General features: G+C 35.7%; 1 protein-coding gene and 1 non-coding gene across 2 annotated transcripts in view; both read left to right on the forward strand.

The window, feature by feature from the left end:
* The window catches only part of SEC23A (SEC23 homolog A, COPII coat complex component), a 58,168-nt gene extending 49,951 nt beyond the window's left edge, over window positions 1-8,217 (forward strand). Inside the window, exons 18-20 of the mRNA XM_004698545.2 lie at window positions 762-917; window positions 3,012-3,077; window positions 6,764-8,217. Coding sequence (XP_004698602.1) covers window positions 762-917; window positions 3,012-3,077; window positions 6,764-6,853 — 312 coding nt within the window. The 3' untranslated portion in view covers window positions 6,854-8,217. The remainder of the gene's footprint in view (window positions 1-761; window positions 918-3,011; window positions 3,078-6,763) is intronic.
* LOC115868878 lies at window positions 3,877-4,010 on the forward strand. The gene has a single exon (XR_004045840.1). It is a non-coding gene; the product is annotated as a small nucleolar RNA SNORA42/SNORA80 family (small nucleolar RNA).
* Window positions 8,218-8,421: the final 204 nt, after the last annotated feature.

Below are 8,421 nucleotides of genomic sequence, written 5' to 3' on the forward strand. Positions count from 1 at the left end.
CTCCTTACCCTCCTGATATCACTAGTCCTAATTCTGTTCCTGAGGGGTTTATCTCATCTGGATTCCATGTGTCATGAGCTCTTATCTGTACCAGTGTACATGCTCCAGTCTGCCCAGAACTGAAAGGCAGGACTGGGATCATGATAGCGGAGGTGAAGAAGCCTCAAAGAACCAGAGGAATGTTGTGTGTTTCACCGGTGCTGTACTGCGCCCTGGTTGACTCATCGCTTCCTTGTGAGTCTTCTGTGAAAGGAAGTTGTATTGTCTACAGATGGGTTTTGGGTCTCTGCTCTGACCCCTCTCGTTGTCACCAATATGTTTTTGTTTGTTTGTTTTGGAGTTGCTTACATTATGTTGGCATACAGTCATACAGTTAAGTCGGCATAAAACCTGTCACAATCATCAATTTTGTTATTTGTTTTCCAATGATCAATTTTGAAGTCTGTGAAAAGTCTTCTGTATCAAACTTCCCTATCTCATTTACCTTAAATTTAGTTAAAAAGCTTTTAGTTAATAGTACTTTGATAAACATGGTTTAATTTTTCCCAAGTATTATTTTTGTCATTCAAAGTAGAATTATCCTTAATTTGCTTAATCTACTAAAATGTTTTTTTCTGTGGAAATTAATACTCATAGTTTTGAATGTTAAGAAAAAAATTATAGTTTGTTTTCTGATTATTTCCTTTCTTTGAAAAAGTCATCTCAAGATTTTTATGGGGACGAGAAATTAAAAACCATTCTTTAAATTATTTTAAAATTAGACAATAGCACAGTGGCGCAAGTCAGGATACCAGGACATGCCTGAATATGAAAATTTTCGCCACCTTCTGCAAGCCCCATTGGATGATGCACAAGAGATTCTTCACTCCAGATTTCCTATGCCAAGATACATCGACACTGAACACGGGGGCAGCCAGGCAAGTAGAGTTTGTTTTTGTGGTGCAGAATTTTATGGAGATGTCCCTACTAGTTTTCTGACTGCTTCATGTGGCAAGGTGAGGAACAGAAGAAGGTGAATGACAGGAGAAGTTAGTCAGCACTTGCTAGTTGCATAGCTTTAAGAGTAAAGCCGTAAATTTATTGATCAGTTGCTTAGTGCTTGCAGTTTCTCTCATTTTCTATCCAGGTAGCAAATATCAGTAGCTGTTATTTGGAAAGGATAACAATTATACTAGAATTTACTTTATAATTGGAGTTCCCATTTATTTGTATATATTACTTTATCTAATTGTATCCTCATAAAAGTCTATTGTTATTTTCATTTAATAAAAAATAAAATTGAGACTTAGGATAAGAATATTGGCCAAGGAAACAAAGTAAATGGATGAGCTGGAATTTGAATTTGAGTTTTGCTTCAGAGCCAGTATTTTTGACTATTGTGCTCAACTGATAACATCCAGAGTAGGAAAAAACTGTATTATAGTAAATGGCAAAAGCTATTTCTGCATATTATTCCAATATACAATAATAGTTTATGACTATACAGGACGATTTCCTCTTTTATTTCAGTTAAACTGTCTTCATGATAATGATAGTGAGCCATAGTGGGGTTATGGTGAAATATTGGAGAAGTTTATCTCATGAAAGTATCCCATAGTTTAAAAATCAGAGTAATTTAAGTAAAAAAACCATTTTTTCATGGTTTTAATTTTTATTTTGTTGAAAATATACACAGCAAAATGTTCATCAATTCAACATTTTTTGTATGTACACTTCCGTGACATTGATTAGAGTTTTTAAAGCTTTGCTCACTTCATATGAACTTTGTCCTTTTAACTTTAGATTGTTGTTTTCAATCTGATCTCATTTAGATAATTCTAAAAAGACCATAATGCTCAAAGCAAACATTTTTTTACTAGTAAGATAAACTATTGTCATTTCAAGAATATTTTAGAGGTTCTTTCTTTTTTTTTTTAAATCATTTTATTAAGGGCTCATACAACTCATCACAATCCATGCATACATCAATTGTGTAAAGCACATTTGTACATTCACTGCCCTTAGAGGTTATTATTTTTTTTTTTAGGTTATTTTTACAGGAGTAGCAAGCCTACTTTTTCTCCCACAGAGTGGCTAGTGGTTTTGAACTGCTGACCAACACATATTAGTTCAATTCTTTTTGGTCTAAGGTTTACAGAGATCTCAGACCAGTAGTCTTTGGGCTCACTCAGCTTCCATGGCTCCAGAAGGTTGATGAGTCCATGAGCATTTCAAATTTTGTAGTGCATTTCCCCTCTTGATCAGGATTCTTCTAAAGAATCTTTCATCATTAATGGCAGCAGGGCATCATCCAGCTTTTCTGGTCTCATGGCAAGAGGAGTCATTCATTCATTCATGGTTTCTATTTTTATTATTGTAGTCCTCCCTATACTCCCAACTCCCCAACCCCCCCATTACAAGTGTCTGGATTATTAGCATCTGACTTAAATCTGTATTGCTGACGGCTCCGGTTTGCTCTTTACTGTGTGTAAACTTGTCATTGTTTTGAAGTGGTTGAACCAACCACTGCTGCAACAAATTCTTTACGTATAGTCATCTTCACTTGCTGCAGCTGTTAAATCATTGAGGACAAAAGTAAGGCTGAATAAGAAGAATTTGTACCCTGTGTCTTTAAAAACCTTGAAGACACAGCAACAGATCTTGTTTATAACCCAGGAACTGCTCTGCTTGGGATTTTGAGTGTCTACTGGCATTTCAGATTAAGCGTTTAGTAAATTTCACACTAGCTGATATAATTGTTGTATGTAAAATTTTTATATGTTGAGTTTTTAACTCAATAGTTTATTATGAATGTATAATTTAGAAAGAAGAGAGTTCACTCATTAATTATATAAATATGTGACATACATGTTTCAAAGTTTAGTTCATGTTTTTAAACATTCCATCATACTAATATATTTCACCAAAGCATTTTAAAGAAAATTGATTTTAGATGAGATAATGTATTCATTCAACTTATATTGACTAAGTCTAATTTTGATGGATCATGTTATTTTTTCTTTGCTTTTTAGGCCCGTTTCCTGCTTTCAAAAGTCAACCCTTCACAGACTCATAATAATATGTATGCCTGGGGACAGGTATGTGTAAATAGCAGATCTTGAAGATTATTTCTTCCTGTGTGTGTGTATGTTTGTATGTGTGTGTAGGTTGTTACACTAAGAGCTATGTTTTTTTTTTTATATGTATTTAGTAATAATTTTTGTTGGAAAGTAATGAAAAAATAAGAGTGGAAAATGTGATCAGTATTTGGGGGCACCATAGAAAATAAGAGGTGATGACATGTAATAGAGCTCCTTTATGTTACAAAGTTAGCGCTATACCCTGAGATAAAAAGCAATAAAGCATATAATATAAAATGGGAAGTGATGGTGTAAGCTTCATGCCTCTCCATGAACCATAAAAGGCCAGGAGAGGTTAGGGAATATAGTTGGGCAGCTGGAAATCATTCATGGTATATGTAGTTTGCTAGAAGTTTTACATGTTGCTATATAACATTTGTCAGTATCGATATGTGTAGGCTCTGGGGGTTGCTATGTCAGGATACACAATGATCAGCCTTGCCTTTGAAGAACATGTAGTCTTAGGATTGAGATTCAAAACCCACCACACTCAATGCCATCAAGTTACTTCTGACTCCTGGCAACCCCGTAGGGCAGGCAGAAACTGCTCCTGAGGGCTCTGCAGCTGTAACTCTTTGGAAATAGAAAGCCTCATCGTTATCCTGCAGAGTGACTAGTGGTTTTGAAACTGCTGATACCAATACATATTAAGATATATCCTTAAAATTATTAGAATATAAGTCAAAATGGAAAATGTGCCTTAAGAAAAATATAAAGTATCATGGGGACTTAGAAGAGTTAGAAAAAAAAAGAGGGTGCATGGGTTTGGATTTGTGGCAGGTCCGATCCCATGGGCCTCTCACAGTGCCCCAGGCCAAAGCAAACTGCCACCCCGAACCATTGCCTGGCTTTACCCTGTGGGCTTCAGGCACTGAAGTGGGTTGCGCAGTGAAAAAAAAAACGGGAACAAAAAGAGGAAGAGGCAGCAGGATAGGCTGGGAGATCAGAAAAGAGTTCCAAAAGAAGAGACAGTTACCTTAAACGATGATTATTACTAAGAAAATGGAAACTTGCTTAGAGAATGGAACTCTTTTTTTCTTTTTAAAATCGTTTTATTGGGGGCTCATACAACTCTTATCACAATACATCCATCCATTGTGTCAAGCATATTTGTACGTATGTTGCCATCATCTTTCCAAAACATTTTCTTTCTACTTGAGCTCTTGATATCAGCTCCTCAATTTTTCCATTCCCTCCCTCCCCGGCCCCCTCCCTCATGAACCCTTGATAATTTATAAATTATTATTATTTTGTCATGTCTTACACTATCCGATGTCTCCCTTCACCCACTTTTCTGTTGTCTGTCCCTCAGGAAGGGGGTTATATGTAGATCCTTGTGATCGGTTCCCGAGAATGGAACTCTAAAGTAGAAGAAAGGGTTGTCAGAAGTACGGAGTGCATTTTAGGGTAAATGGTAGAAGGTAGAAGATCTAACTGGAAATGTACAGCCAAATTTTGGAGGATCTTGATTGCCAGGTTGAGGATAAAGGAGCTGCCCTTTTATTTGTTACTAAGGGCCATTAAAGGTTCTGAAGCAGTGTAGCGAAGTTGAGATTTAAGATTAATGGGGAACAGTGTGTAGATCGGAGAATCTATTGAAATAACCCAAATGAGAGGAACAGAAGGCGAAGCAAGGAAATGGAGGGCTAAATACGCCGAGCTTTCAAAAGTAGACTCCTTGAGACCTAATTAGAAATTGGCACCAAAGGTGGGGGGAGAAATCAAAAACTAACCCAGGGCATGGCAGCATAATTTAATAGTTAAATGTTAATTAAGTCTTGAGTTGTGGGGAAGACAACAACTATAAAGGGGCAGTTAATGAAATGTGAATGTAGACTACATATTAAGTAATTAAAACAATGTTCTAAAATTTTCATGAGTTTGGTAGGGTACTTTAAGTAAGAGATAGGTCTTGTAGGAGGTATATCTAAGCATTTAGAAAAGAAATGTAACATCTTCAATTTGCAGAAACTTCTTCAAAAAGAAAAGGAAAACATGTAAGAAGAACATTAAAGCAAGTGTGACAGAATATTAATCAATTTAAGTGGTTCATGTGTATATTCATTTTACTTGTTAAATGGTTTGGAATTTTGAGAAGTATGTAGTTGAGGTAATTCAGTGTTTGAACCTGGGTGACTAGGAATTGTGAATTCGGTGAAGATTTACATAGCAGATCAGTTTTCCACTTAATTCATGTACATTTTACTTCATCTCATTCATTCATTACAATCCACTCAGTGCACTGTCATGTATCCCACTTGCTCTCGTTTTCCATTTCCATTTCTCTGTATCCTTGAGAGCTTTGTCTTTATGTAAATGACTTCAGCACTGAGCTAATTGGATTATTGTATTGTAGGGAGTTAACTTGGTCGTCAGCATTTTACTATACTAAGTTCAGTGGCCTCCTGACGTCTTAGGTTTTTTGTCGAGTCCTATACCTAATGATAGTATCCTTGAACAGCCTGAAGAGGGCAGCACTGCTACACTGCTTATGTGGCTTCATATACTAAACCATGAAAAGCTTGGCCCTTCTGCTTAATTTTGCAAGTATTTCAAGGAGAAAAAGGGCTCATTTAGTAAATTGGTATCAACCAAATATTAAATTTTGATAAAATTGAGTTGAATATATGAGTATTTATAATTTCAAATATCTGTAAATTAGAAAATCCCCGTTTTGTCTTGAGTAGGAGGAATAGCTCTGGGATTGGGTGACTTGAGATGGGAAAGTGTGTGTGTTAGCCATGACGGTAGAATCAGGAAAAGTGTTCAGAGTTCACTTTATACCAGATCTATTAAAAGAAGTAATAAGAATAAAAAATATATGTTGGATGCCTACTGTGTGCACCAGGTATTGTTTGAATTGCTTTTATTTAGCTCATTTAATCTCTGGGAAAAAGTATCCCACTTGGTAAATCAGAGGTTCTGTGAAAAAGAGAGAGATGCGCAGTGAGATGGATTGACAAGGTGGCCACGACAATGGGATCAAACATAACACCAAGCAGGGAGAGGAGCAGGCAGGGCTTTTTCTATTACACATCAGGTCACTTACCAGTCAGCCAGCCCAAGGGAGCCTAACAACAATGACAATCTTTAGAACAACCCTGCGAGGTACATCCTGCTATTGTCCTTGTTTTACAAACAAGGACGTTAAGACAGAGGGTAAGTAACTTCCTCTAGAGAACATCGTGACAAAGTCAGGATTTGAGCCCAGGCACTCTGATTCTAGACTCTGTCTTGTCAACATCAGGGCTTTTGCCTCCTTTCATAATTGAGTTTTTCAAGTGTCTGAATTCGTATCTGAAAAGGTGGTACAATTCATATTCCTTCCTCTGCAGAGGTCATATAGAACTAGAACCACAAGAAGTAGGACTCTTTTTTTAGAACTAACTTCTTGTCATTAACTTGCTGATCGCTTCTGAAAAATAATTTCTGTTTTAAATGTGTGTATATATATATATATAAAATATAAAAAGCACCAGTTCATTCAAGACGAGTTAACAACTTTACTATTTTTATGATTGTATTGACTGGAGCATAGGCATTAGTTTACTTAAAATGATCATATTGATTTGATGTATCTGCTCATAGATTGCTTCTCTCCAGGTATCCTATGTTTTGATGATAACAATTTTCTTTTCCCCCAGGAGTCTGGAGCACCTATTCTCACAGACGATGTTAGTTTACAAGTGTTTATGGATCACCTGAAGAAACTTGCTGTTTCAAGTGCTGCCTGAATTACCAAACAGACTGAGGACATTTAAGACAATGAAATAATATCTTCATTTTATCATTTTTCCTTTTTCATTTCATCTGTGGAAGCCAAGAGAGATGTTTAGACTCTTGTATTAGCATGGCTTCAGACAATTTTAAGGGAAAATGTTCATGTTTGTAGATTAGGTTATAATTTAATGAGAGCAATAAGAACAAATTTGTTTTTCTTGCCACAATATTAAAACTGGTTTTAGAAATTTGAAGTCTATAATTATGTTTAAGAGTGAAAATAGAGCCTGCTTGATGCTACAGAGACATAACTCGTGTAGATTTCAGACAAAGCTCAAGTGGCACTGAATGTCCTTGCTGACCTTTTGAAAATCTGTTTAATTTTAGCTAGAAATCTAATAAAATCAACAGTAATGATGTGAACATTTTTGCCTATTTATGGAATATTTTTCTTTGATTTTCAGCACCTGTATACTTTTCCTGTAGTGTTCTGTTAAGGCAGATTTATTTTTGTGATGATTTGATTTTATATATGAGTTTCCATGGAGATAATTTAATGTTTTGCTCATTTGGAGAAATAGAACCAGTTTAGAGAGGAAAAGTTTTTTGGAAGGTAAGAAACGTACAGCTGACAATATGTGAAATTCCCACGAAGTACCCATTGTATGTGATTAAACAATGTAATCGGTTCAAAAAGGAGACAGGAAATTAGCCCTTTTGTTCAGAGGGCATTGTGGAAAAGTCTCTGTAAACTCAAGCAAACTTAGTTTTCACTGCATGGGTTTGGCTTCTCTTTGCTGGGGTAAATTTTATATTTCTGTATATACTCGAGTATAAGCCGACGTGAATATCCACCGAGGCACCTACTTTTACCACAAAAACTGCATTAAAAATGTGCTGAAAAACTCGGCATATACTATATCCTTCACTATTTTAACACTATTTGGGGGGTTTACACAATCCTTATTTCTGTTTCCTTTATGTAAAGAGCATTAGTTGGAGGTTCTTGTTGAAACAGTATTATATAATGTTTTAATTATATCATGTGTGATGCACAGTTCTATTTTGATTTTTTCATTAGTGTAATTCACTTTTACCTTTTAAAGTTGACTTGTAGCAGCCATGTTTACATTTAAAGTCAGATATGTTTTGATAATGAAATTTGCATTAAATTATGCACTGCAAAGGAGAGATGGTGCTACGATATATGCTAGGAAGGACTGTTTTGATGATTGTACTTGCATGAACACAATCATATGATGGTAAACAGGCAAAAACTTTAAAAAAATGTTTGTTATATTTAATAAATTGCTCTGTTCCCATATATTTCAGGTGAATTGTTCGAGGCCTAAACACCAATAAAATATACTTTACAATGCTTGTCTGGTTATTTTGATTTCAGAAAAGTCTGAGCAGCCTAATGTAAAATTGGAGTATTTAAAATGGGCAATTAACAAATTAAAGCACTATTGGTTTTCTGAATAACAGCTATGTTTTGTTGGGTGCTGGTGAGACAGTTCTGATCCAGTAGGGACCCCATGTGACAAAGTACCCTGCCCCATGGTTTTTCCAGGCTGTAACC

The sequence above is a fragment of the Echinops telfairi genome, unplaced genomic scaffold, assembly GCF_000313985.2.
Source record: "Echinops telfairi isolate 266 unplaced genomic scaffold, ASM31398v2 ScPeMD7_18;HRSCAF=68, whole genome shotgun sequence".
Classification (NCBI taxonomy): Eukaryota; Metazoa; Chordata; class Mammalia; order Afrosoricida; family Tenrecidae; genus Echinops; species Echinops telfairi.